The 27,431-nt window shown below is 44.7% G+C and overlaps 3 protein-coding genes across 3 annotated transcripts; 2 read left to right on the top strand and 1 right to left on the bottom strand.

Annotated features, from left to right (window-relative positions):
• Nucleotides 1–2,704: 2,704 nt before the first annotated feature.
• On the bottom strand, nucleotides 2,705–10,674 carry LOC132586803 (schlafen family member 13-like). Its single transcript, XM_060258913.1, has 4 exons — nucleotides 9,443–10,674; nucleotides 8,415–8,543; nucleotides 5,172–5,883; nucleotides 2,705–3,520 (listed from the first exon to the last, which is right to left on the bottom strand). The coding sequence occupies exons 1-4, from the start codon at nucleotides 10,629–10,631 to the stop codon at nucleotides 2,731–2,733; spliced, it is 2,820 nt and encodes a 939-aa protein (XP_060114896.1). The 5' UTR covers nucleotides 10,632–10,674; the 3' UTR covers nucleotides 2,705–2,730.
• A 3,774-nt stretch (nucleotides 10,675–14,448) lies between these two features.
• LOC132587072 (kelch repeat and BTB domain-containing protein 2-like) lies at nucleotides 14,449–23,526 on the top strand. The gene is made up of 4 exons (XM_060259275.1): nucleotides 14,449–14,649; nucleotides 19,800–19,903; nucleotides 20,955–21,033; nucleotides 22,326–23,526. Exons 2-4 carry the CDS (start codon nucleotides 19,807–19,809, stop codon nucleotides 22,555–22,557), a joined length of 408 nt encoding a protein of 135 aa, XP_060115258.1. The 5' UTR covers nucleotides 14,449–14,649; nucleotides 19,800–19,806; the 3' UTR covers nucleotides 22,558–23,526.
• A 796-nt stretch (nucleotides 23,527–24,322) lies between these two features.
• Nucleotides 24,323–25,768, top strand: LOC132587360 (kelch-like protein 6). Its single transcript, XM_060259637.1, has one exon. It carries the CDS (start codon nucleotides 24,335–24,337, stop codon nucleotides 25,766–25,768), a length of 1,434 nt encoding a protein of 477 aa, XP_060115620.1. The 5' UTR covers nucleotides 24,323–24,334.
• Nucleotides 25,769–27,431: the final 1,663 nt, after the last annotated feature.

A 27,431-nucleotide genomic window follows, 5' to 3' on the forward strand; every position in this document is an offset into this window, starting at 1 on the left:
CATAAGAGAAGCCATGTTGAATCAGGCCAATGGCCCATCCAGTCCAACACTCTGTGTCACACAGTGGCCAAATAAACCTCAAGTGCCATCAGGAGGTCCACCAGTGGAGCTAGAAGCCCTTCCACTGTGCACCCCCCCCCCAGCACAAGGATACAGAGCATCACTGCCCCAGACAGAGTTCCAACAATACACAATGGCTAATAGCCACTAATGGACCTCAGCTCCATATGCTTATCCATTCCCCTCTTGAAGCTGTCTATGCTTGTAGCCGCCGCTACCTGCTGTGGCAGTGAATTCCACATGTTAATCACCCTTTGGGTGAAGAAGTACTTCCTCTTATCAGTTCTAACCCAACTGCTCAGCAATTTCATTGAATGCCCATGAGTTCTTGTATTGTGAGAAAGGAAGAAAAGTACTTCTTTCTCTACCTTCTGTATCCCATGCATAATCTTGTAAACCTCTATCATGTCATCCTTCAGTTGACGTTTCTCCAAGCTAAAGAGCCCCAAGCGTTTTAACCTTTCTTCATAGGGAAAGTGTTCTAATCCTTTAATCATTCTAGTTGCCCTTTTCTGCACTTTTTCCAATGCTATAATATCTTTTTTGAGGTGCAGTGACCAGAATGGTACATAGTACTCCGAATGAGGCCTGCCTCTGCAGAGCAACCCTGGACTTCCTTGGTGGTCTCCCATGAAGGATCATTTGGGTTAGCAGAGTGTTCAAGGCACATAAAGCAGCAGAACCTATCTGGTTTGTGTGCACTGACAAGAAACAAAGTTACAGAGCCTCTTTTATCTTTGTAAAAGCTAATATTACAAGGAACTACATCCTAAAGATAGAAATAGGATTTTAATTTAGTCTTACTAGCTAGGGTGAATAGAGATGCAGAAAGCATGTCCTGCCGTCATGGTGCCAAGATGGAGAAGGCTAGCATAGCGTGGAGAGGCGTCAGGCTGGAAGGAAGGAAGATTCCCTGAGAGCTGCAATCGACTCTTCAAAGGGATGGCATCAGAGCAGTAGAAAGGAAGGACGATCAGGGCCTTGGCCTCTCTCTCTCTGTCTGATTCTCTATGGTCCCACACTGAAGTCTGAAGCTAAGGGACAGTGCAAAGTCCTTCACTCCCAATATCCCATCCAAATATTAACCAAGGCCAACCCTCCTTAGCTTTCAAGATCTGGCAAGGCTATCCTGGACCATCCATGGTCTGAATGGGCTATCCTGGGCCCTCAAAGTTAGGGATGTGTTTGCCTGGGGCAACTTTTTAAAAGATAACTGAGAAATATATTGATGGGTAATTACAACTTTCTCAGGACTCTGATCCAAGATGTAGTACAGACACGATGACACTCAGCCTTACCAGGGTCCAGAATCAAGCAGGGCTTCTTTCATTCCTAACTGTGGTTTCCAAGAAAGTAACACTAAGTAGGACTTATGCTAGCTGCTATTCAGCCTGAGTTCCCACCACACCTTGGCTATCTGGCAGCTGAAATTTCTGCTACGCTATCCTGGTCACCTCTATGTAGGTCAGCCCAAAGCAAGACACCCTGCCGAAGTTAGACAGGCTTTTCCTGGTGTGGTAGGAGGGATGGTAGGAGGGAAACGGGTTTTCCTATTCTACTCCACAATCCTACCCCCATGATCTGAGAAAGGCATCCTTCTATAGGGTCAATGCATGACTGAACATGGCTGGCTGCAGAACAGCCAACGGGGAAATGGCCCTTCATGTCCTGTTCGGAGACTCCTCAAAAGCATCTGACAGATCTCACTGAGTTATGCACTGCTGGACTTCACGAGCCTTCTGTCAGACAGAAATTAGCCATGAGAATGCAGGATGGAACCTCCATGGGCAGCAACAGTCTACCTCTGAATACTGTTTGCTGAAGGAAGCACACAGCAGGTCAACTTCACACTCACTTGGGAGCATCTCTGAAGTCGGCACTTTCAGAAATACACAAGTAAACATGCTGAAGACTGTTGAAGAGAACACTGAAGCGAGCATATTTATTCTTTCATAAGAAGAAACCTTCAGAGGGCATGGTACAGTGGCTGGCAAGCTTCATCCTGACCAGCCTTGAGAAGTAGGCTGCCAACATCAGATTAGATCCAGACAGATTTTTTGCTGGATACTATTGAATTCTCACCCTTATTGCAGCCCAAGTATTATTGAGACCCTAATCCAGCGGCTCTACAACAGACTAACACAGCTACTCTCTGAAACTTTCCCATATGTAAATCCCATAATTAGCAGCATAGCCTTTGGGGGTAATCAAAGGGGCGTTTCTCCAAATCAGACCACTGCCAAGGATCCTTTTTGCCATCTTCTGGGCATGGGGCATGGGTCACTGTGTGTGTGTGGGGGGAGGGATTTGTGAATTTCCTGCATTGTTCAGGGAGTTGGCCATGGAAGTCCCTTCCAATTCTATGATTCTATGGCAAAAATAAAGGTCCTGACTAGGGTTGCCAACAGCCTGGAGAAAAAGTGCCCTCTCCTTTTAACAGAAGCTTGATTGAAAGTCATTTCCCAGATGACATCATTTGCCTCCATTGTATGAAACATTTCACCTGTCCATTTCCACATGTTAAACTTGTTAAAGGGGGAAAGACATTTTTCTCCCAGCATGTGGACAACCCAGGTCCTGTACAGAGCAGAAAGGAACATCCGGATGGTTCTTTTAACTCCTTCAGTGCTTTTCAAGTCCAGATCTGCAACCCACCCCATTTCAGCTTTACTAAACCTGCTCCTTTTCATACAGCAAATGAAGCTGTTTGTTCGCTCTGGAGGCCACGCAGAGCAAAAGGTTGCGGGAAACTCCCCCCTGCGTGGGAACGGGGTTAATGCCAAACACGATGGTCCTCTCGAGGCCTGAAAAACGGCGAATGCTGTCAAGGACGATCTTGTCTTCCAGGATCTCGTTGGCCTGAACAAAACAAACATCAAGGCGGAGTTTTCTCATCTCCTCTATCAAGGGACGCTGGTAAGAAGAAGTTGTTTCTTTTGTGCTACACAGAATTGCAATATCTTTTTCTGCGTAGTCTGCATCCAGGTAGCTCCGACAATGTCTGGCCACATAGCGTGCGATCTCCCTCGCCTCCATCTCAAACTTCATATGGCATCTGCCCGCCATAGAATTGCTGCAGCACGCTCTGCCTAGCAGCATTCTCAGTTCTGGATGAGGAATGCTTAATTGGCTTGCTTCAGCTATTTTTTCCATCTCTAATCTCACCACTTTGTAGATTGTAGAGGCATTCCGGACCCCCTTGGTAAGATAACCCTTTGGATACTGTCGCGATGGAGGTGGAAGGCCGTTGTCATAAGGATGACTCATTTGGAAATAGTCCAAAAAAATCCAGAAGATCCCAGGAGTATCAGGGTCACGATGGACAATGTTACTGGCTTTCTTGTACCACTGGCCATGCTCCACTCGGAAATTCTGAGCTTCATCGATCACAATGTGCTTGACGTTCGGAAATTCTCCCTTCATGAATGTAGCTCTCGTCACTGCACAAAATGCTTTCTTCCTAAAAAAAATGAAGATTTTAAATAAATAAATGTGATAAAGAATTGGTTGGGTTTGGATCAGTTATGAACAAAGCATGCATTTTGTCTCTGAATCTTGGTCCCTACTCAGTAATTACTAATGGGCGGGATTGTGGCTTAGTGTTAAGAGTGTCTGGTTTGCATATGGAAGATACCAGGTTCAGTCCCCAACATCTCCAGTTGAAAGTAGGTGACAGGAAAGACCTCTACCTTAGAGAACTGCTACCAGTTTAAGTAGACAATAGACCAGGGGTGGCCAAACTGCAGCTCGGCAGCCACATGTGGCTCTTTCATACATGGTGTGTGACTCTCAAAGCCCCCACCATTTGACTGGCCAGCTCAGAGAAGGCATTTGTCTCTTTAAATCACTTCGCCAAGCCAGCCAGCAGCATGGGGAATGCATTCAAAGTTAAAGTTGCTTTCTTTCCACTCCTCCCTCCCCATCTATTTTTCTTCCTTCCTCCCTCCCCATCTATTTTTCTTCCTTCCTCCCTCAAACATCTGACATTCATGTCTTGCTGCTCTCAAACATCTGCTGTTTATTCTATGCAGCTCTTATGTTAAGCAAGTTTGGCCACCCCTGCAATAGACTGTGATGAACTGTTGGTCTGAGGCGGTTTCATGTGTACGTGTTCAAGCTCATGCCTCTGAAAGACTAACCTGCAGCCTGGCATCCTAATACAAAGCCTATCCAATAAAAAAATCCAAACTTTCTGGAAGCAAAGTATTTTTCTGTCTACTGTGAGGGCCATAGGACTTTTGCTTATTTATTAGAAAATTCAACCTAGCTTCCTGATAAAAGCAGAGTTGGGTCCAGACTATTTTCCATCAGCAAAAAGGAACTTCCTTGCCTCCCTTCCTCCCATTGTAGCCCACATAATGGTAGTCCTAGATCAGATCCCCCACCACCACCACATGGGAATACATGGAGAACCATCAGTGGAAACTGCCAAAAACAAATCCTGAATATTGCTTTTTACCAAGGTATGGAATTCAGGATAGTCCAGAAATGGTTCTTGTAGAAGGTCAATATTTGCTTTTGTTTTTAAAGTTAAAACAACACTGTAGAACAGGGGTGGCCAAACTATGGCTCGGGAGCCACATGTGGTTCTTTCACACATATTGTGTGACTCTTGCTACCGCCCTATCAGCCAGCTTGAAGAAGTCATTTCTCTTTTTAAATCACTTCTCCAAACCAAGTCAGCTGGCAGCTTGGAGAATGTAAAGTTGAATTCTGATACAGCATGCTGGGCACACCACCAAAATGGCTGCCACAGGAGGTATGTAATGATTGCCACAGCTTCCCATCAGGCACACAGTGCAGATCCTTGTGCTGGCAGCTGCAACCAAAGCAACACTTTTTAAAAACATCTGCACAGCCAATCAAATTTCCAATAGTCAATCAGAAGCCTTGCTGGGCAAAAGCCCTACCTGGCCCCTCCCACTTCCTAAAAATACTTGGCAGGCACCTGCAAGATGCCAGTGGGTGCCATAGCAGCCACAAGCACCACATTTGGGGGCCCTGCTAAAGGATTTAAATGATTTACATTGCAGTACCATATGGTAGCAATGCAGCACAGCTAGCTCAAACAATAACCTATTCTAGGAGCTTCTGCCCTTTGCCACACTCACCCAACAAAATCCCGTAGTGGCTTGTTTTCACAAATGTAAAGTATTTCATGGGGTTGGCAGGCAAATTCATTCTTTATTCTCTCCATAATCTTCAAGGCCACCACTGTCTTCCCACTTCCAGGTATGCCGTATATAAACTGTTCTCTGGTCTCGTCAAGTTTCTTGGAGAGGTTTTCATATTGTTCAAAGGTCAAGAGATTAAGAAACTCCACCCCAATGAAGTCACTTGAAAAGGAAGTGAAGCCAAACAAGACTGTTACGAGTGCCTTCTGTAACCTGGGTAGGTGTTCTTGCCGCAATCTGTAGGCTTCAGGGTACTTTAGTCTCTGGTCTAGAGCATCCTGTTCATTAGCGGACTGCAAATACAAGACCTTTGGAATCACACAGATCTTTTGAGTGTATCCTCCGACATTCACCAGCTTCTGCTTTAGCTGTCTGGCTGTGCCTCTGGAATGCTCATACATATCAAGGGTAGGTTTCTCAACTACCGTGTAAAGGACAGGATAGCGTCCAACAGCCATCATAAGCACATCACACACGATGGCCCAGTTCTTAGGCAACCCAATGTCCACAGCCCAGCTTCTCGAAAACATCAATGTTCCTTGAACCAGTGGCTTTATTTCCTTTTCTAGCAAAGCTTTCAGCCCTGGATACTCCAAGAACAGGTTGTTGCAGAGGGGCTGGGGAACAAATGTCATCCTGTTGGACTCTGCTAAATGAGACGATACAGAATATAAAGAACAGATTTAACAGCTACAGATGAACAATTTTCCACCCTTACTAAATCCTGCATTCTGGGACACAGGCAGGCCTTAAATTCAGCAGCAGGAGCTCACAAGAGCATAGCTCCTGAACCTTTCTGATGGCCCCCTGCTCCTCCCCACCTACCTACCTTGTCCATTGAATAGTAGGTGTAGCAGCATAACAATTCCTGGATTAGGAGAGTGGGCAGCCAACCAGCCACTAGGGGCTTTGCCACACCCCCAGCAGCCCTCATTAATCTCTGGAGAAGCTCACACACCCCTTTCTCCACTTCTTATGCGATTCTGGGTGGAGGGTGGCTCGCTGACCTTTTGACTGTGAGCAGGGTGGCCAAGGAGAGCCCCAGGTGAGTGAGGCCTGCTTGGGCTGGCCAAGCAGGCCTTGCTTGCCCAGGGTTCTCCTTTCTTGTGTTGGGCTGCTTTTGTCTGGGGGGGGGCACATATGCTAATGAGTTATGCTAATGAGCTCCACCACCTATTTTTCTACAAAACGACCCCTGGACACAGACACAGTTTGCTCTATCTACTTCCAGGACATAAGAATCCCCAATACTGGAGAAAATGTCAGTCTTAAATATGGAAGGCAGCTCATGCCAGAGGGAAGACAATAATGTTGAAAGCAGTTGCAAAAATGGAGCAAAGTTTACATTGCCTGTACATAGAAAAGCCAGTTCTCATCACTAGTATAATGGTGAAAAGGTCAAGAGTCAGTCGCAGAGCCCTCGCTTTGCATGCAGAAGATCCCTGGTTTAATTTCCAGCATCACTGATTAAAGGACCTGCTTGAGCGTTGGCCAAGACCTTTCTCTGCCTGAGACATCAGACAGCTGTGGTCAGTCAGAAGAGACTCCAACACTTCACCTGTGACTCCTGACTAATGGAATTCAGAGTGGGACTACCCAAGTCTGAGTAGATCTACAGTTCTCAATGGCTTTCATTAAGAAACAAAGCCAAGTTAATTGGCTGCAATTAACAAAGCTTTTAGCAGCCTCCTGGTGCAGAGTGGTAAAGCTGCAGTATTGCAGTCCTAAGCTCTGCTCACAACCTGAGTTCCATCCCGGCGGAAGCTGGGTTCAGGTAGCCGGCTCAAGGTTGACTCAGCCTTCCATCCTTCTGAGGTCGGTAAAATGAGTACCCAGCTTGCTGGGGGGAAAGTGTAAATGACTGGGGAAGGCAATGGCAAACCACCTTGAGAATGTTGTGATGCAGCATCACCCAAGAGTCGGAAACAACTCGTTCTTGCATAGGGGACTACCTTTACCTAACAAAGCTTTTAAAGTGTGGGGGAGTTAAACCCCAAACTGTATGGTAAAAATCTCCTTACAATGTCTCTGCTTGCTCCCACATTTAATTTACTACCATGAGATGTTGCTGTGGCCACCAGTTTATATAATTTTAAAAGGAGCTTAGACACATCCATAAAGACTATCAGATTCTGCAGCCAAATGTTGCCTCTATGTTTAGAGGCCATCTACCTCTGCATACTGCTTGCTGTGGGGCGTCAACAGGGGTGAGACATAGGGCTATTTGCATGAGCTGACAGTTCGGCACGCTCTGAATTCCTAACACTGATCAACACAACAAGACTCTGGCATAGCATGCGGTCCAAAGAATCCCAAGAGAGATTTTCCTTCCCTGCTCACATCCCATTATTCAGAATGCTAGGCATTTCATTGGCTTCAACAAAGAACAAACTATAAACCTGCTGGAAATAAGGACATGTATAATGAATACAGAGTCCTGTTTACAGAATGCTGCATAGAACTTTTGACCTCTGCTGAGCTGGTCACCAATACTGAGGAGGGAACGAGAACTTTCCCACAGGTTTAGACGCAATGAGAAATCCAATAAGTTATGATAGAACCCACCCTGAGCCTGCTTGCTGGGAGGGTGGGATACAAATGGAATAAAATAAAGCTGTTAGATTCTTCTGCTCCCCCTCTTGGTAGCACAAAGCAAGATGATGCTTTGAGTGAAGTTCTCCCCACACTCTCCCCTAAAGTAAGTCCCAGCAAGCAGAGAGGTTTGAGGAACATATATTTATTGGATTTATATTCTGCCCTCCACTCTGAATCTCAGGGTGCGTTCACAAACACAAAATAAAGCACTTTGCAATTGGATTTTTACTGTGTAAGAATAGGAAAATCCAATTGCAAACAGTCACCGTGTGAAAGGACCTTCAGAGTCTCAGAGCGGCTCACAATCTCCTTTATCTTCCTCCCCCACAACAGACACCCTGTGAGGTAGGTGGGGCTGAGAGGGCTCTCACAGCAGCTGCCCTTGCAAGGAACGACACCTTGGCTGACCTAAGGCCATTCCAGCAGCTGCAAATGGAGGTGTGGGGAATCAAACCTGGTTCTCCCAGATAAGAGTCCACACACTTAACCACTACACCAAACAGTCACCAACAGCCATTCAGGGCCTTCCCACTTTGATATGGCATTCTTATTTTTAGAAGTGTTTACAAAATCCACAGACCATACCTGGAAAAAACATTCTCTGCAGTGCATCCAAGCTGTCCAGACGTTGGACTGAATACACTGGCTTGATCATTGGAGGCCCGTCTGACAGACTCAGCTCTCTCGTGAACTGTTCAGCCAGCTTTGAAAGATCTTGACAACAAATTAAACATTTCCCAGGGGAAAAGAAAGAGAAGATGAAATAATTTCTGTTCTGTGTCACTGTACCAGGTGAAGAAGATGATGATATTGGATTTACCACGCCCTATACTCTAAATCTCAGAGCAGTCTACAATCTCCTTTACCTTCCACCACCCCCCAACAGACACCCTGTGAGGTAGGTGGGACTGAGACAGCCCTCCCAGAAGTTGCCCTTTCAAGGACAGCTCTGCGAGAGCTATGGCTGACCCAAGGCCATTCCAGAAGCTGCAAGTGGAGGAATGGAGACTCAAACCCGGCCCTCCCAGATAAGACATACAAGCCTGGTCTCCCAGATAAGAGTCCATGCACTTAACCACTACACCAATCTGGAAGGCACAGCTGTATGATGGCCATACTGTTTTTATAGGACTATATCATAACACAAAACAGTTCAGAAGGCATTTTAATAAAGGGAACTGATGTTCCTGGGACCACTGCCCTACAGGGGTCATCATTTTTGTAACAGCTTCCGGGGCTCTGAGTACAGGGCCTACTGTAAACTCTTGGAGGACTGGCTGCATCATGGGTGTGTGGCCTAATACGCAAAGAAGCTCTTGCTACAAAAAAAAGCCCCGATAGTATGTTTCATCTGTTTGCTTTCACAGCATTGTTTTCTACTTATGTAATATGTCCTGTATTGTGTAACATCACTTTATGCTTTGTTTCAGATTTTTGAAATCCAGGTTCAATTACACTGCTCGTTAGATATCATGCTACTGATTGCATTGACTAACACTGTGTAATCAACCTGGAGTCTTGTGAGAATGGCACATCTAGAAGAAAGAAGAATCCCTTAGACTCCCTCTTCCTAGTAACTGGCTTCCCTCCAGTGCAGCAAATTCATTTCCTACCTGGGTCTTCCACTGTCATCATTTTAAGCCATTCAGCAATCTCAATTCTCTTGAGACGGTCAGCCTCCACAATCCATGAATCCGGCTCTTCCGAAAAGACAATGCCATGGAATGATTCAATTCTCACAACAAAAACATAACCGTGTCCCTTTCCGCGCTCATCAAAAACAGCCTGGGCTTTAAATTTATACTCAATTTTTGGCTTAGAAGCATCTAAATGGAAGCAAGGCATAGCATCAATGGTTGTTGCAATTACTTCTTTCACTTGCATTGGATTCACATTTTCTTTACATCCAAGAACTTTCTGATGATTGTCCACACCAAAAATTAAGTATCCCCCTTGGGTATTTGCAAAAGCAGAAACGTATCGCGGGACTGTATTTCGAACAAAATCTAAGCAGCTCTGTCTTGGCGGGAAGCCCTTAAACTCAACAGTTGTCCATTCAATGAAACTCAGGATCTCACAATACTCCAGTTGGTCTCGTTCAAAAAACTGAACAGCTGCTTTCTGGATACCGGATGCCATTTCTACAGCAACTTCTGTTGAACCCTCCATGTTGCTCTGGAGACAGAGCCTCTTAAGACTCATCTCATTTTCAGAATAACGTTTGGCATAAGCTAGCTTCTCCTTCAGAAAAGTCAAGTCCTTCAGCTTCATAGCAGATTCCCCGTCGCGCTGGTGCAAGCCAGTTTTCACGTTACAAATCCGTGGCTTAGAGGAGTTTGCACTGCTCCACGCCTTTACCCAAATCATCAAGTGTTGGCCCTCCTGGATAAAGTCAAAACACTCAGATAATTCTTCAGAATGAATACACTCCCGAAAGGTCCCTTGTATGTCTTGACCAATTCCATCTTGAACAGAGGAGTAGCCTTGGTTTGCAATTGATGCCCGTATCAAGCCTCCACCGGAGTTGAGCAAAGCACAAGCTGCTCGGGTGAGTTTAAGCACTTCATTTGCCCTTTCCTTTTTCAGCTTCTGTGCATCTCCTGTCTTCTTCCCTTCCGCAGCTCCTTTCTTGACTTTCACAGGTATTTCGTTTTCAATTTCTGCTAGAACCTTCCTTCGCGTTTCTTCTGGAAACTTCTCTTTTCTCTGGTGCTCACCAAACGTTACGTCCCCAACTGATATGATGACCTCAGCATAGTCGGTATTTAAATCAAGACACAGCTGTGACTCAGTGGTGGCCATTCTATTCCTAGGAAGGGCAGAAATGAGGAATTGAGCATATGAATATTTGCTGGCTTCAAAACATCAAAAATGACTGCTGTTTTATTAGATTGTCATGGTGTTCCTGATGTCTCTCGTAAAATCTTTGTGTATGAGATTTAATTTGGTTACATTTCGCTGGGCAGCAGTGTTGGACTGAAGCAGAACAAAGCTTGAGTCTAGTGACACCCTTAGGGCCAACAATTTAACAAAAGAATATAAGAGAAGCCATGTTGGATCAGGCCAGTGGCCCATCCAGTCCAACACTCTGTGTCACACAGTGGCCAAAAAAAGTGCCATCAGGAGGTTCACAAGTGAACTTTTTTATTGCATTTTTTTATTCTGGTATAAGTTTTCATGTGCATGCACACTTCTTTAGTTACACTGAAGCAGAAGTCACCAACAATTACATACAGGTAGAGAGTGGAGAAGTTGTTACCACAGTAGCAACACTTCCTAAATTCCTACCCACTCAGACTTCTCTTATATCGAATGACGTCTTTATTGTCTGGACACACAGCAAAGAAGCCCTGGGCAAATTCCACCAGACATTCAACAACTTCCACCCCACCATCAAACTGACAACAAACCAATCTATGCTAGAAATACATTTTCTGGACACTACTGTAAAAATACACAATGAACACATCGACACCACCTTGTACCAGAAATTTACTGGCTGACAAACATATCTACTTGCCTTCAGCTACCATCCTCAACACACCAAACAAGCCATTTTGTACAGCCAGGCACCTCTGTTCCAGTCCTACAGACAGATTCTCAGTAAGGGACCTACAACAAATTTTTCTGAACTAAAATATCCACCTGATGAACTAAAAAAGCAGATTAACAAAGCCAAATGGAATCCAGACTGACAAACCCAAAATGGTACAAGGGTCAGGAAGCGATTTCCTCCAGGTCAGTTTAGCCAGGGATCCTGGAGGAGACTTTTGTCAGCTTCTAAGCATGGAGCAGGGATTACTGGGGTGTGTGAGGGAGGTAGTTGTGAATTTCCTGTATTGTGCAAGGGGTTGGACTGGATGACTTTGGAGGTCCCTTCCAACTCTATGATTCTAAGACAGGTCCAAAAGAGATAATAACAGAACACCATTAGTGGTCACATACAGCTCATAACTCAAAACAGTTCAATGCATCATCAGTGATTTACAACCTCTACTGAATAAAGACAATTCTTTTTCATAATTACAGGTGGGCAAACCTTTTCTTGCCCACAGAAAGCCCCTCAGTCTTAAGCAACTCCTCACTTACAATAACACATCTAACTTGAAAATGGAAACTGGTACCAGAGCTTGCAATAAGTCCAGATGCCAACTTTGCTGTCACATACACCCAAACAATGCCATCATTGGACCTAACAATGCCAACTGGCTGCCAGCAAAGATCGTGGGGCCCAGCCATGCTGTGCAGCAGCCTCCCCAGGGCCAGGCAGGGATTGCAGGGCCCAGATGCACTGTGCGGCAGCCTCCCTGGGGCCTGGCTGGCTGGCCAGAATTGCTGCAGGGCCTGGAAAAGTTACTGTCACAGTTAAGTTTGCACTTGATTATCCCAGATAGTGTGGCCTAATATGCTAAGGAGTGTGTGACCTAATATGCTAATATTAGGGGATGTGATCTAATATGCTACTGAGTTCCTGCTGGGCTTTTTCTGCAAAAAAGTCCTGGACCTAAGCATTTGCCTAGGGTGGCAGGCTGGGTGTGTGTGTGTGTGGGCCAGATTAGGGTCTCCCCATATGACTTCAAATAGAAAAACAATCATTTGCCTTAATTTTGCTGGCCTTAATCATTCTCCCTCAGTGGAACACTGTTTTTCTAAGGTGATACTTTTTTATGGCCCACAAATGATGTTATAAATATCCATATGGCCCTTGGCAGAAAAAAGGTTCCCCACCCCTGCTTTAACGGGAGATTGCTGAATTACAACATTACAACACTCAGGGCAATGAAATCCCCAGGACTTAACAGAGATACTGATTTACTACACATGCTAATGTCATTCAGTCTCTTGTAAACGGCTTTAATATGCTATATGCTAATGTAATGCTATTCACAGGTCTCACCAGTTGCCTTAATCCAATCTTAGTTATATTTATTGCTCTGTTATTTATGCATCTTTACTCCAATTAATCCATCCTGGCAACAACCTCCCCACCCTCTACCTATATGTAATGGTTGGTGACTTCTGTTTCAATGTAGATGAAGAAGCATGCCTGCATACAAAAGCTTACAGTTATACCCAGAATAAAAGGTACCACAGGACTCAAACTTTGTTTTAATTTGGGTCTGCTATTGTAGTTTTTGGTTGTTTGAGAGCTGCTTTGGAGAGTTTGCCCCAGAAAAAAAGTTTAAAATTATTAATTTGGGTAAAAATCTTGGTCAGTGGCCCACCACGGTTCCAGAAGACAGTTGTATGGCACATTCTTGTTAAAGCTAATCACGTCTGGATCTGGTCAGTGTCTGGACAGGAAATGTCTTGGGACTCACTGAAGCATCTCCACAACTAAAAAAAAGTGCCATTATAGATGCCCCATTGTCAAATTGCAAGGCAGAAAACTGACTGTGCCAGACCATCATGCCTGTTTGACTCAAATATAACCATTGTCACAAATGGGAAATGCTGTAAACTGTGGGGTCCAAAGGCAAGAAACTGCAAAGGCATCCTATGTCCTCTCAATGGATAACACAGATGTGCACAAAATAAACAGTGACAATTCATGGAAACGTAAATGAAACATATGAAGCTGCCTTATACTGAATCAGACCCTTGGTCCATCAACGTCAGTATTGTCTACTCAGACTGGCAGCGGCTCTCCAGGGTCTCAAGCGGAGGTTTTTCACACCTATTTGCCTGGACCCTTTTTTGGAGATGCCAGGGATTGAACCTGGGACCTTCTGCTTACCAAGCAGATGCTCTACCACTGAGCCACCTTTGTGCTGTGAAAGGAAACCATTGCCTTGACTGTAGCTTGAGTTATACAACAGCTATATTCCTCCCCAATCCAATCCTCCTCCATTCCCCGCATCCCCAATTCCAATCCACTTCCCCTCCAAATTAGGATAAACTCAAATTACATTAAATCTTCGTTCGCGAAGCCAAGCCGAGAGAGACATAAAAAGAATATCTAGACTAATTAGAATTCAGATCAAGCCCACTACTGCTGTTTTATTTATTTATTAAGGCGATTTAAAGTCCACCCTTTCCCAAAAACGGGCTCAGGGCAGATAACAACATATTTTAAAAAATCAACAATATAAAACATACTGTTAAAACCAGACCGATATGGAAAAATCATAAATAAGGTATAAGTGGCAGCCTAGTCGGGCACACGTTATACATGTTCTTGTAAAGTATACCTTACCAGATTTAAACAGGCACACTGCCAAGAAATGCCATCTTAAAAGGCTGATATTCCAGTCTTCAACAAAGCATTTCAAAAAGAGGAACCTCCCTCATTAGCAAATCCTCCGTTTCTGGACACGTTTAGATATCTGGAACAGGACTTACCCTCTTGAGAATATTTCTTCCCCCGCCCAGAGGTTGCTTTAGCCCATTCGGCTTTCTTGCAAACACAACTGATTCACACCGTAACCACAAAACAACTCAGCCCGTTCTCAACGCATGCATCCACTTCTCCTTTCTCGCCAGCTGGAGAGGCTAGCGTAGTGCTATTTTCGCGCTACGAGTACCGTGGGGCGTGGCTAAATTTTCGCGCCCCCTTCCGAATCCTCATGCTGATTGGTCTCCAAGCTTTAAAGAACAGAGCCGTAAAGCGATCCTGTTCACGGAAGTCAAGCACAACTTCGGTTCCCAAAGGAACGCAGGTACACGCGGAGCGAGCGATGCAGACATCAGGCTGAACTAGCTGATGATGGATCTGGCTGCAATGGCGTCTGAATTAGCTGATGGATGCTCTGATTGGGTGTTTGGAAGCGCCTGTTTCCAGTTTCGCTTTCCTTTAGCCTAGGTCTGTCACAAAAGTCGAGTGAGTTCCCTCAGGCACTCTCGATACTTCGTCCTTTCCCACCCGCTTTTCTTTTCGTTGCGATTACAAATTCCCGCTTTAATGTGCGTAATTGAACAGTCTCAACCTGGTACCGAGCCAATGGGAAACCCTAAAGACGACCAAAAATTTAGGGTGGGGGAAAGCTTTCCTGAGTCTTTCTTAATTTCTTCAGATATCAGTGAGTGGAGACTCAGGAAAGGTCCATAGCCTGTTGGAAATAGTTAGCTTTGAAAGTGCTACTGGGCTCTTGGTTTTTTTCTGCTGCTAAAAAAAAAAGGTAGTCCCCTGTGCAAGCACCAGTCGTTTTTGACTCTGGGGTGACGTTGCTTTCACAACATTTACACGGCAGACTTTTTACGGGGTGGTTTGCTTTTCCCAGTCATGTACACTTTCCCCCTAGCAAGCTGGGTACTCATTTTACCAACCTCGGAAGGATGGAAGGCTGAGTCAACCTGGACCAGCTTGCTCTGGGTCCAACTCAGGTGGTGAGCAGAGCTTAGGACTGCAGCTGTGAGAGCTGGCCCATAAGGAAGACCAAGCGCAGAAAAATAGATGCTTTTGAGCTGTGGTGCTGGAGAAGAATCTTCAGAGTCCCTTGGACTGCAAGAAGATCAAATCAGTGAGTCCTAAGGGAAATCAACCCAGACCATTCCCTGGAAAGTCAGATGCTGAAGCTGAAGCTCAAATACTTTGGCCACCAAATGAGAAGGGAGCACTCACTGGAGAAGATCCTGATGCTGGAAAAGACAGAAGGCAAAAGAAGAAGGGGACGGCAAAAGATGAGATAGCTGGACAGCATTACTGATGTAACAAACATCCTTTTTGAGGTGCGGTGACCAGAATTGCACACAGTATTCCAAATGAGACCGCACCATCGATTTATACAGGGGCATTATGATACTGGCTGATTTGTTTTCAGTTCCCTTCCTATAATACCCAGCATGGCGTTGGCCTTTTTTATTGCAATCGCACACTGTCTTGACATTTTCAGTGAGTTATCTACCACGACCCCAAGATCTCTCTCTTGGTCAGTCTCTGCCAGTTCACACCCCATCAACTTGTATTTGTAGCTGGGATTCTTGGCCCCAATGTGCATTACTTTGCACTTGGCCACATTGAACCTCATCTGCCACGTTGACACCCACTCACCCAGCCTCAATAGATCCCTTTGGAGTTCCTCGCAATCCTCCCTGGTTCTCACCACCCTGAACAATTTAGTGTCATCTGCAAACTTGGCCACTTCACTGCTTACTCTCAATTCCAAATCATTAATGAACAAGTTAAAGAGCATGGGACCCAGTACTGAGCCCTGTGGCACTCCACTGCTTACCATCCTCCACTGCGAAGACTGCCCATTTATACTCACTCTCTGCTTCCTATTAATTAGCCAGTTTTTGATCCACAAAGGACCTGTACTTTTACTCCATGACTCTTGAGCTTACTAAGGAGCCTTTGATGAGGAACTTTATCAAAAGCTTTCTGGAAGTCAAGGTAAACAATATCTATCGGGTCTCCTTTGTCCATACGTTTGTTCACCCCCTCAAAGAAATGTAACAGGTTAGTGAGGCAAGATCTTCCCTTACAGAACCCATGCTGAGTCTTCCTCAATAACTCGTGTTCATCAATGTGCCTATTCATTCTGTCCTTGATAATGGTTTCTACCAACTTTCCCGGTATTGAAGTCAGACTGACTGGCCTGTAGTTTCCCAGATCTCCTCTGGAACCCTTTTTAAAGATGGGGGTGACATTTGCTACCTTCCAGTCCTCAGGAACGGAGGCAGATTTCAATGAAAGATTACATATTTTTGTCAGAAGATCCACAAGTTCAACTTTGAGTTCTTTCAGAACTCTTGAATGTATGCCATCCAGACCTGGTGACTTATTAGTTTTTAATTTGTCTATCAGTTGTAGGACCTCCTCTCTTGTCACCTCAATCTGACTCAGGTCTTTCAACATCCCTTCCAATATAAGTGGTTCTGGAGCAGGCAAACACTTCTCATCTTCCACAGTGAAGACGGAGGCAAAACATGCATTCAGCTTCTCAGCCATTTCCTATCCTCCTTCAGTAATCCTTTGACCCCTTGGTCATCCAAGGGCCCCACTGCCTCCCTGGCTGGTTTCCTGCTTTTAATATATTTGAAGAAATTTTTATTGTTGGTTTTTATGTTTTTTGCAATATGCTCCTCATAGTCCCTTTTTGCCTGCCTGATCACAGTCTTGCATTTGATTTGCCATTGCCTGTGTTCCCTTTTATTAATCTCACTTGGACTAGCTTTCCACCGCTTAAAGGAGTCCTTCTTAACTTTTACAGCTTCCATTACTTTGTTTGTTAACCATGCAGGCCTTCTCTTATACCTGTTTGTGCCTTTCCTAACTTGTGGTATATATTTTATCTGAGCTTCTAGGATTGTAGTTTTAAATAGCCTCCAAGCTTACCCAAGGGTTTTGACTGTATTTACCTTTCCTTTCAGTTTCCTCTTCACATGCCTCCTCATCTCAGAGAATTTACCCCTTTTAAAGTTAAACGTGGTTGTGCTGGTCTTTTGGGGCAACTCTCTATTTATACAAACGGTGAAATCAATAACATTATGCTACTAAGTGGTGCGATCACTTTTACATCTCTCACCAAGTCTTGGGCATTACTTAGGACCAAATCCAGGATCGCCCCACCCCTGGTAGGTTCAGAGACCATCTGCTCCATAGCACAGAGAGAGCATCTAGAAACTCAATCTCTTTCTCTTGACCAGAACACATATTGACCCAATCAATCTGCGGGTAGTTAAAATCACCTATCAATATACATTATTTGAGACCTTTAGGACTCAGACACAGGATGGGCATAAAATAAAGTCAAGATCACCTATATGGGCTCTGTGAGAAATCCTGACTCTTATCTGAGTACAAACCACAAATCTTGTTGCGGACTCTCCAACATTACCAAGAAGCCATGCCCTTGTTCCAACATGCAACTAGGTAGCATTTTATACAATGTCCAAAAAAAATTACCTGTGCACTGTCATGTGAAATAAGATTTTAGGCAGTCAGGCATATGAAATTTCTTACAAAGAAATAGATGAGAAATGGATAAAAAGAAATAGTAAATGATTCAGTCCTCATAACTTTATACATTACAGCACTTATGACTTGACTAGTCAAAGGCATTTACTGATTCACATTCACGTTATACTTAATACTAGGGCTGGTATCTGAGTGCTCAGCTCAGCAAAGTCAGAAGTCTTCCTCCAGCCTATGGAACACACCACATGTAGCTCTTCCACCAGAAGAATAGATACTTCCCTCAGAGTAGGTTTTCCAACAACCTCTGACCCCTTTCTATCTTTCTCTCACTATTATAACAGCAGTTGCCATGTAGAATGGATCTCTGTTGTGTTCTCTTACTACAGTTCCCAAGGTTCTTGGAGCTTGGTTCCTGTTGGGTGGCCAAATCCTGGAGATTTTGGGACACAGCCTCAGGAGGACAGGGTTAGATTAGATTAGATTTATATCCCGCCCTCCCTACTGAAGGAGGCTCAGGGTGGCTCACAACCAATAAAATCACAATAAAACAATTCAACCATGTTAGTTACATATAAATAATTGATCAGGTCAACAATTCATGATTAAAATTAAGCAATTGAAACAGTTTGGTGCTAATATCATTTGGTTTACATAAGGGCGTGACCTCGGCACATTAGAATGTCATAGAGTGCACCCTCCAAAGCAGCCATTTTCTCCAGGGGAAGTGGTCTCTGCAGCTTGGATATCAGTTGTAATTCTGGGAGATCTCCAGGCCCCACTTGGAGGTTGGCAATCCTATTGTATGGAGAATCGACCTTTGAAGAAGGCACTCTTCTGGAATGTTCAGTTCAACATAGGCTCATCCCCAAGGAAAATCAGTCTGCAAGACTTTGCGGACTGAGAGCTAAGGCCAAGAGGCACAAGGCTTTCAGATAAACTAAAAGACAGTCAGAATATGGATGTTCCTCAGTTTGTGCCATGAACTTTATTTTCAAACAGCGCCATCTATAAATGACAGGCAACCACTCTGCAGTTTAGGAGTAACCATTTTATGAAGAGCTGGAAGCAGCATGGTTGAATGTGTGGTAGAGGACAGGTTTGTTGGAGAGGCTATGGCAACCTAGCAATGCCAGGTTTTGTACCCAGGGTGCTCTGTGACTCAAGCAAAGGTTAAGGTGTAAGGCATTGTTACTCTGGTGATTTTGGCTGCCTCAGGATCCTCTTGGTGTTGCTTGGCACCCCTTCTTTCAATGAGACATTTCTTTTAGGAAGGTAAGATTGGCCTGGCTGGCATGCCATTTCAATGAAATAATCACTGGCAAGTGGATGGTTTTGGTGCTGTATCATGCTTATCATTTTAATTGATGTTGTGAGAGACTGGGGAAATTTGCATTGTCAGGTACTTAAACTTGGTAGTGTGAGGAGGCTTCACTGAGAACTTTATAAGGTTCTGCAGTGAATTCTGCAAACAAAACCTTTTTTATTGTACACTGTTAGTGAGCAAGCAGTACGAGTAGCATCTTGCTGGCATAAGGGAATTGAATGAATCCTTTTAGGGTGTCCAAATAGATTCCAAATGAGTTTATTTAGTTATTAAAACATTTAAACCGCACCTTTCCTGTTTGGGGAAGGATGGTGGCTGTGGTAGAGCCTCTGCTTGGTAAGCAGAAGGTCCCCGGTTCAATCCCTGGCATCTCCAACTAAAAAGGGTCCAGGCAAATAGGCGTGAAAAACCTCAGCTTGAGACCCTGGAGAGCCGCTGCCAGTCTGAGTAGACAATACTGACTGAGTAGACAATACTGATGGGCCAAGGGTCTGATTCAGTATAAGGCAGCTTCATATGTTCAAGGTGGCTTACAATAATGTAATATAATTTGATATGGGTAGGGGTATTTCCCCCCCTCATGTGCAGCTAGGATTGCCAGCTCAGAGTTGGGAAATACCTGGAGTTTTAGGGGGTGGATCCTGAGAAGGGCAGGGTTTGGGAAGGGGAGGGACAGAAAAAATGGAGGCCTGCGATAGAGGAGGTTTAACCAGCAAGTCTGTGTCAGTAGAGTGTACTAGGTACATAGATAATCCCAACAGAAAGAGTTAAATGTTTTTCGTTCTAGTTTTCAGATGTCCCTAAGATCTAAGAATCTCAGCTTTCCACGGGACCTGGAAGCCGACAGTATCCAAGCAGACATGTTGTCTTTGAAGCACTCCATTATACAGGGTCAGGTTGGATCATCTTGGGGGGAGGTTCCAGTGACAGCGTTTTGGAACAAAAAGACTTTATATAATATCCCTAAAATGGGAAGGGTACACTGGATGGATTCATGCTGCCGTTCACTCTGCTCCCACTTTTGCAGTTTCTTGGCAGTAGTATAAAAACAGAAATTGTTTGTCCGTAGCCATCCGATGCAGAAGCATCTTCACAGCCAATGCTGTCTACAGATGCAGGGGTGCTCTCTTTACTATTGCTTAGAAGCAAGGGTGGAATTCTAGCAGGAGCTCCTTTGCATATTAGGCCACACACCCCTGATGTAGCCAATCCTCCAAGAGCTTACAAAAAAAAAGCCTTGTAAACTCTTGGAGGATTGGCTACATCAGGCCTAATATGCAAAGGAGCTCCTGCTAGAATTCCACCCCTGCAAGTTAGAAGAGTGTTCCCCCATCACGGCTGGTCTGATCCAGAAAGGTCTTATGTCCTTGTGCTTTTCTGTATGCTGAAGCTACAAGCCATTTGTCTTCCTTAATGCCCTGTCCCACAATCATTCCCTCCACCCATGTTTTAGTTTAGAAATGACAGAGAATTTTGGGGAAAAAATGGTAAGGATGCAGAGAAAGTGGATAACTTTCCCTCCATTTCCCAAGAAAAGGTCTGTCAACAGCTGTTAGCCGTGATGACTAAATGCTGTCCAGAGGCAGCAAATATCTACTGCTAGGGGAGAGATAAGTGAAGAGAGGTTTTTGCCTTTTGGTCCTGCTTTTGGACTTCCCAGAGGAATCTGGCTGGTTGTTGATGCTGGCACAGATGGGCCTTTGGCAATAATGTGACAGGCCTCTTGTGCTCTGATTTGCCATGATACTTGGGAACAGAACATCCATATTCAGGAGCAGTCAAAGCACCGAATGCTGAGCACAAAGAACGGAAGAAAGCTCCCCTGTTTGGGAGCTTCTTGGAAGAATCTAACCAGCTCCTGTTGGAAGCAGGATACTGACTAGGTAGGGCTTTGTCTCTGCTTATGATCTCGGTTTTATGTATGTTTTCCCACTTGCTTCAGGGATCCAACAACTGTATCAGACTCAACAGCTCTGTGATGTCACTCTAGTGGCTGAAGGAAGAATGTTTCCTTGTCACAGGTAAGCTGCTCTGCTACCTCAAAGAGAGGCTTTAACAGAAAATGTTTCCTTGTCACAGGTAAGCTGCTCTGCTACCTCAAAGAGAGGCTTTAACAGAAAGAGCAAGGCCATTAGTGTGTAGCAGCTTGGGGTGTTATTGAAGTATTTATATATTAGTTTGTGAAGAAGTCTTTATGGTGGCACATGGTCCCATAAAATCCTTAGAAAGATAGCCAGACTCGTCAGTGGCATGCATTTGACTGTGTGGGGTAAAGGTTATGGTCATTGTTGATAGGATGGCGGGTAACATACAGAAGAAGCTGATGGTTGTGTGGTACATGTCAGCACCTTGTGTGCTTGTGTAGACTTGAAGGGAAAATTTAGGTTGCTGACAAGGTTAAAGACCAGGCCCTGACAAGGTTAAAGACTAGGTAGCATTCTTGGAAGTGCTGCCTTTTTCACAGGCAAACATTCAGGGTCTCAGTGAGCTGGGCTTTAGTTGAAACAGGATGGGTTGTTGGTGCTTACTATTATCAAAGCTAGCAGAGCTGGAGGACATCTGGTTTGGGCCAACTCCTCTTCAGGGCTGATGGATTCCAATACTCTAGATGGGAAGGGGCTAGAACAGTGAGATTGTCAGGAAATGACTGCTACTTAGAGAGACAAAAGGAACGTTGAAGGGAAAGTGCAAGGTGAGGGTGTTTGAAGGAGAAAGGAAGTGTGTCTTTATATGCAAATTCTAGAAGCTTCTGAGCTAAAATGGGAGAGTGGGCATATTGGTGTTAAAAGAGAACTTCAGATTAGTGGATATTTCAGAAAGTAGGTGGGATGGAGAAAATGAGTGGGGTATGTAACTGCACCGAGCTTCTGGGAAGACAGCCTGGAAGAATTGGTATTTTGAGCTCATCATGAAGCAGACATTGTGAGTTGCACAAAAGCCAAAGAAGCTGGGGGGTTTCTGCTGAACTAAACATCCTGAGTCACTCAGCTTTCCTTCAAAGCAGAGTGATTTACTAGCCCTTAACTCTTCATAGATATGTGTAACTGGCATGCATCGGAAGTTCCACCTGAAACCAGAGATACAGAAGAATTGCTCAGCAAGATATGGGGCAAGAATTCAACGTCCTGTCTGTTTCCTATTCCCACTCTTCATGCCTGGCAAAAACAGCATAAACTAAGAGAAATCAGACAAATTTTAGTAATTTATACAGATCTTGTGACAGAAATGTGTATGGTTTTTACATGTGAAAGTTCAGCCTAAGAAATATGCAGAGATGGGCTTTGAGTAACTTTGCTACTGTCTTCCCTTTCAGGCCAGTCCTGGCTTCTGTCAGCTTCTACTTCCGGCGCATGTTTGCAAGCTCCTTCAAAGAATCCCAGGAACAGGAAATCGTGCTCAAGGAGCTCTCTCATTCGTCCCTCCAGACCCTCCTGGATTACATCTACACAGGAGAACTAGTTCTCACTTCAGAACTGGCCGAAGAGCTGTTCACAGCAGCCAGCAGGCTTCAGGTCATGCCCGCACTGCAAATTATCAGCAGGTAACAGAGATCAGGGTTTGGTGCACTAAAAGGTGCATCTCTGAAAAATGCGCAGTCAAGAAGCTCCTCGTCCAAATTTCTCCAGGCTTTTGAAGTTCCATATTTCTTATGCTGAATCCACATAGTGAGATTCAGTATAAGAAATATGCTCCATTATGTGACCAGGCCATGACTGCATCCTTTTTGTGTGATGTTTGACTCTCACACAAAAAGGATGCAGTCGTAGCCTGGTCACAAAACGGAGCATATTGGAATTGGACTCTCGGTGCTCAGCAGTACATGTGTGTATCAGTGAAATGCCACACAAACAGAATCTTGATGTATGTGGTCATACACAGGTCACACTGATACACTGCAGGGTTTTATGAGAATACATGTTCAGACTGATAACATCAATGTGGGAAAATACAAATAACTGGAACTGCCGACCCCAGCATACTGTTAGTGCTCCATGTTCACATTTAATTTTTTTTTTTTAAAAAAGCACCAAAAATTGGAACAATAAAAGGAAAAGAATGCGGGAAATTCTTTGATCCCTCATCCTTGCTCACTAGTGTGGCAGAATATTGCAAAATAACGAGGAATTTATGCATAAGTTTAATAGATTGCAGAGCATTGTTTGTCTCAGTGCAGGATTCAGAAATCTGGATGTAGAATATTTGTGTTTGGCTTGCATGGAATACCCATAGCTCTGCCCATGAATGGGAGCTGTATAAGGCACAGACAGAGAATGACAGAAGATACAGAGATGAAAACTGGTGTGCCCACTCCCTGGAATGGCCTACCAGAGCAGGTGAAGAGGGTGCCTTCCTTTGTTGCATCTAGGAAACCATGCAAGGCAGTCCTCGAAAACATTTGGTGGAGGGTGAATTTTCCCAGTGAATCCAGCTCTGCATTTGCTAATTCTGTGTATTTTAATTCTTTCATGTGTATTACATTTAATGTGCGATTGCAATAAAAAAGGCCAACGCCATGCTGGGAATTATTAGGAAGGGAATTGAAAACAAATCAGCCAGTATCATAATGCCCCTGTATAAATCGATGGTGCGGTCTCATTTGGAATACTGTGTGCAATTCTGGTCACCACACCTCAAAAAGGATATTATAGCATTGGAGAAAGTGCAGAAAAGGGCAACTAGAATGATTAAAGGTTTGGAACACTTTCCCTATGAAGAAAGGTTAAAACGCTTGGGGCTCTTTAGCTTGGAGAAACATCAACTGTGGGGTGACATGATAATGCATGGAATGGAGAAAGTAGAGAAAGAAGTACTTTTCTCCCTTTCTCACAATACAAGAACTCGTGGCATTCAATGAAATTGCTGAGCAGTCAGGTTAAAACGGATAAAAGGAAGTACTTCTTCACCCAAAGGGTGATTAACATGTGGAATTCACTGCCACAGGAGGTGGTAGCGGCTACAAGCATAGCCAGCTTCAAGAGGGGGTTAGATAAAAATACGGAGCAGAGGTCCATCAGGGCTATTAGCCACAGTGTGTGTGTGTGTGTGTGTGTGTGTGTGTGTATATAAATACTTTTTTTGGCCACTGTGTGACACAGAGTGTTGGACTGGATGGGCCGTTTGCCTGGTCCAACATGGCTTCTCTTATGTTCTTACATGTAAATGATTTCAGGAATATGTTTTGAGTTTAACCATCACCTTGCCCACTACAGTGTTCTCCACCCTGAGTCCAAGGAGACTGGGCAGGATAGGAATATTTTAAATAAACAAACAAAATGAGACTCCTTTGTTGCTCCTTGTAGATTCCTCAAGGACAACATTTCCATGGAGAATTGCCTGGAGTTTTACACCCTGGCGTATTCCCATAACCACCGGCCTCTCCTCCGCCCAACCTTGTCCTACGTCGCCTTCCATTTTGAACACCTTTCAGAGAGTCCTGCTTTTCTCCTTCTTGACTTCAGCACCCTGGTCAGCCTCATCTCCTCAGACAACCTGGTGGTGGAGTCTGAACTGACTGTGCACAGGGCCGTGTGCCGTTGGGTCAAGTGTCGTCCTGGCGAGCGTCTCCTGAAACTGGCAGAACTGATGGCTCACGTCCGCCTTCCTTTGATGACACCAGAAGAGCTTGCTGAAGTCCAGGATGACATGGAAGAATTTTGCCAGCCAGTGCAGTTGCAGTGGAAGGAACTCAGCTCAGAAGAAAGGCTGAAGGCCAGCGGAGGGCTCAGGCAGGGCATGTACCACCAAGGCGTGGTGTTTATTGGGCTGCCAAAGTGGAATGAGATAAGTCCAGAGAGCGAGGAACTGGATTCTCATGTGCACTTTTTCGACCTTTCCACTGAACAATGGGAACAACTGCCTGATCTGAAATTACTGACCTTCCCTGGTTGCACCTCCGTGAGCCACAAACTCTACGTAGCTGGTGGGCGGTTCTTAGACAATTCCTGTTCGGACAATCTGTTTGTGTATGATGCACTGTGGGGCCGCTGGTCCCAGCTCCCCTCCATGTCTACAGCTCGAGCATGGCATGCATTCCACTTCTGCAACAATAAGCTGTACGCTGCTGCTGGCTGGGATAATACGGGACCCCTCGCATCTGCTGAATGTTTTGACTTGGAGCAAGAAGAATGGGCCCCTATCTCCAACCTGCCTTTCTCCTTGGCCTGCTTTGCCTCTACGACATTCAGGCGCAAGCTGTACCTTATCGGTGGAGAGACGAACATGGGAGGCCCTGACCTGCCAAGCCCATTCCGGGGATTTCTGGTTTATGATCTTGTATCAGAAGCCTGGAACCAGGTCCTTGTGGCATTTGAATTCTACGAGGCAAGCGCCATTGCATTGGACAACTGTATCTTTGTCGTCGGCGGGCTGTCTGAAGACATTGCCCTAGGAGGTCGCCGATTCACCGGACACTGTACCTGCCTGCTTGAGGATGGCACAATGGACCGAGGCATCTGTATCCCATCAGTGCCCATCTCAATCTCTTATCCAGGTGTCACTCGCTGGCAGAAGAAGATTTATGTCTTTGGGGGCAACTGCAATGACTCCTGTTCCAGTGCTATCCATTACTGGGAGCCAGGCTTCCTGAGCTGGACCCGGTGTGAAGCAAGTTTACCTGACCCCAATTATGGAGCATTTGGATTTGGTTGTACAGAGCTGAAGGTGCCCCGAAAAAGGATTGTCTCTCTGTTTCAAACAAGATCTGCCGCATCAGTGTCAATAGATAGCACACAGCAAGATGCTGTGATGCTGGCCTAAAACAGTCTGGAATAGGTAGGCTATTGTTTTTATTAAAATACATGGAAGATTTGGAGCTGCCTTAAAGTGATTCAGACCCTTGGGCCATCAAAGTCATTGTCTACACAGAGCGGCAGTGACTCTCCATGGTCTCAAGAAAAGGTCTTTCCCATCACCTACTACTTGTTCCTTTTAGCTGGAGATGGGACCTGGGACCTTCTGCATGCCCGGCAGGTGCTCTACCGCTGAGCCACAGCTCTTCCTTCCAGAGGCCTACAGTCAAAAATCTTGTGGTTCTGTTCAAATTATTCTTCATTATATTTTAAAACTTGCTTTCAGCCCAAATCAACTGGCATGGTTGGGCATCTGCTGAAACCCACAGCCTGACAAAGGGTGGACCCAAAACGGATATTTGTTTGCTTGATTTATACCCTGCCTTTCTTGCCAACGGGGACCTAATTGGCTTACATAATTCCTTTCTCTTCCATTGTTATAGTCACAATAACCCTGTGAGGTAAGTGAGGCTGAGAGTGCAAGACTGGCCCAAGGTTATCCAGTAATCTTCCATGGAAGAGTGGTGATTAGAACCTGGGTCACCCATGGCGTAGCCTGACACTTTAGCCACTACACCATACTGGATCAATCTTCCTTCCACTGTCTGGTGGCCGTGGAGTAAGTGGAGAGTAAAACCATGACAACAAGCATGGAGAAAAATATCCTGACCCTTTTCAATAAAAAAGGCCCAGCAGGAATTCATTTGCATATTAGGCCACACCCCCTGACATCATCGTTGTTTCACAAAGGGCTTTTTATGTAGGAAAAGCCCTGCAGGAACTCAATTGCATATTAGGCCACGCCCCCTGACACCAAGCCAGCCAGAAATGCGTACCTTCCTGTGAGTTCCTGTTCAAGAAAAGCCCTGCTGTCCCTTCAATAGAGGCTTTAATGTGCAGAGATTGGCAGCTGAAGCTTTTCATGACATGGTGGCAAAGAACATCCCGTTATGTCCTTATGAAAGAGAGAGGGTTTTTTCCTCCAGAAAATTAGCAACCTTACAAGCCCTTCCTGCAACTGGTCCAGAGCAGGGGTGGCCAAAGTTGCTTAAAGTAAGAGCCGCATAGAATAAATATCAGATGTTTGAGAGCCACAAGACAAGGAAGGAAGGAAAGAAGAAAACAGATGGGGGAAGGAGAGGTGGAAAGAAAGCAATTTTAACTTTAAATGCATTCTCCAAGCCACCCGCTGGTCTGGCGTGGAGAAGTGATTTAAAGAGAAAAATGCCTTCTCCAAGCTAGCTGATGGGAGGTGTGGGCTTTGAGAGCCACATGATAGGTGATCGATTTAGATTTATTAACAGCCCACGGCCAGTATAGAAATATATAAATATCACAACAATTGCACAAGGAAAATGATTACACAATAAAATGATTAAAACTTACTAAAATGAAATACATATATTTACAGCTCTAGTAAAACAGTTATGCAATTCAGCTTCCCACAGTTCCTTTAGAAACATAAATGAAGCACAATTTCATTGCTTGAGTACAGAATTTCGCAATTTTTTTTACCAATCTCTGGGTTCTCATCAGAAAGAAATTTATTAACAATCTCTTTGTCGGAGATTTTGGAACCTTTTGATAATATTGGAGAAATAAATGTCAAATGAATATCATTATTTATCAGG

The sequence above is a fragment of the Heteronotia binoei genome, chromosome 18 (assembly GCF_032191835.1).
Source record: "Heteronotia binoei isolate CCM8104 ecotype False Entrance Well chromosome 18, APGP_CSIRO_Hbin_v1, whole genome shotgun sequence".
Lineage (NCBI taxonomy): Eukaryota > Metazoa > Chordata > Lepidosauria > Squamata > Gekkonidae > Heteronotia > Heteronotia binoei.